This window comes from Sinocyclocheilus grahami, unplaced genomic scaffold (genome assembly GCF_001515645.1).
Source record: "Sinocyclocheilus grahami isolate Dianchi unplaced genomic scaffold, SAMN03320097.WGS_v1.1 scaffold5682.1, whole genome shotgun sequence".
In the NCBI taxonomy this organism is placed as follows: domain Eukaryota; kingdom Metazoa; phylum Chordata; class Actinopteri; order Cypriniformes; family Cyprinidae; genus Sinocyclocheilus; species Sinocyclocheilus grahami.
Genome location: NW_015510305.1, coordinates 9463 through 11165, shown reverse-complemented (window position 1 = coordinate 11165; position 1703 = coordinate 9463). Strand labels below are relative to the sequence as shown.

Below are 1703 nucleotides of genomic sequence, written 5' to 3'. Positions count from 1 at the left end.
TGAAGAACCTTTTGAAGCACCTTTATTTTTAAGAGTGTATTGTGTGGACCAAGGAGGTCTACAATACCTGTCAAGCTATCTGTTAGTATTCCCATCCATCTTGATGGCAGTTGCTCAGCTAATAAGGATTGAGAAAATTTTTGTATAGAATTTAGAATGTATTCATTTATAATATTACCTGTTAAAATTAATTATGCAATCATCAATTTTTAAAATGAGCTCAGTTTATTTCAGATAAATTAATAATTCTTCCTATACCGTAAATAGATGGTATGCAAGTCTGAACATTATTTTTCCTACATGAAAGATGGAGAACTCATCCGAGCAGTCTCGTTGGGTGTCCCCCAGCCTGATCAGTCCAGACCCACTGGCAAACTACACCACAGAGCCTAGTTTACTGCCACCCAGTGAAGATGATGAGCCTTTCTACTCCAGCTCTGAGACTGACTTACTGCCATCATATTATTCCACGAGCGGACAGAGCCGAGCCTCATCATCTTACAGACACAGTCCAGGTGAGTTCCTCCCTGCTGCTGTTAAAAGTGAAATGTATCACAATCAAATGGTATTGCAAATATAATAAAGCATCAGTAGGAGTTATGTGAAGACATGCAACCATTGTTTAACTGTGTTCCACACCACCATTCACTCTTAAAAAATAAAGGTTCCAAAAAGGGTTTTTCACAGAGATGCCATAGAACCTTGCAATGAACAGTTGAACAATTTTAAGAGTCTGAAGAACCTTTGTGCAATGAAAAGTCTCCATAGATATTAAAGGTTCTTCATTGAACCATAGACACCAATTAAGAACCTTTATTTATAAGAATGTAAAGGGGTAGTTCACCCAAAAATATAAAGTATGTCATCATTTACTCATCATTTAATCTGCTGAACACAATGTCTCATTATTTTGTTTTTTTGCCCATACAATGAAAGTCAGTGGGGTCCAATGTTGTTCCATTGTTACTGCAAAGACAAAAAGTTAAAAACATCTTTCACTATTCAATATAAGCATGAATACTGGGCTATACTACTGTCAAAATGTGTTAATTTTTTAGTTCTTTTGAAATAGTTCGTCAAGTCTACTCCTCTCCATCAATTCTGGGAAACATCCAGTGGCTGGACAACTCTGCGGGTCACTCTCTAAATTCTTCCTACAACCCCACATCCACTGTCTGGGCAAGCAGCCCATTCACAAAGACGCCTCTCCACCCTCACACCTCCACGTCCATCTACTCGAACAGCGTTACCCCATCTTTCACTTCCCCCAAAGATGGCTTCGCTTCTCCGAGCCATGATGGGAAGGAAAGTCCCAGGCTCCAGGAAGTCCTGAAAGCCGAGCGCCTGAGTCCCATGGGTGGAAGCGGAAGCAGCTTTCTCAATCTGAGTTCAGCCGCTGGAGGTGGGTATGGTCCTTCTTCACACATGCTGGGTCCATATGGGTCGTACATGACCACATCACAGGACTATAGTTCAGCTGCACTCTATTCTACCACCGGACCCTGGATGAGCCCTTCATCATACTCACCCAAACTTCGCAACAAGATGATACTTTCGCCACCAGGTATGTAAATCTCCACTAGAATCTATTGAGAATTTTAAAATCATGCATGATTTGGCATAAATTACTTCTGAATTTGACAGAGGCACGTGAATGTGTAAATTGTGGTGCCACTGCCACCCCTCTGTGGCGTCGAGATGGG

General features: G+C 41.2%; 1 protein-coding gene across 1 annotated transcript; it reads left to right on the top strand.

Annotated features, from left to right (window-relative positions):
- Positions 1 to 276: 276 nt before the first annotated feature.
- On the top strand, positions 277 to 1703 carry LOC107577313 (GATA-binding factor 2-like; the record flags this gene model as incomplete). The annotated part of the gene is made up of 3 exons (XM_016263402.1): positions 277 to 515; positions 1073 to 1564; positions 1645 to 1703. Coding segments are annotated over exons 1-3 (759 nt in total), but the record flags the coding sequence as incomplete, so codon positions are not given.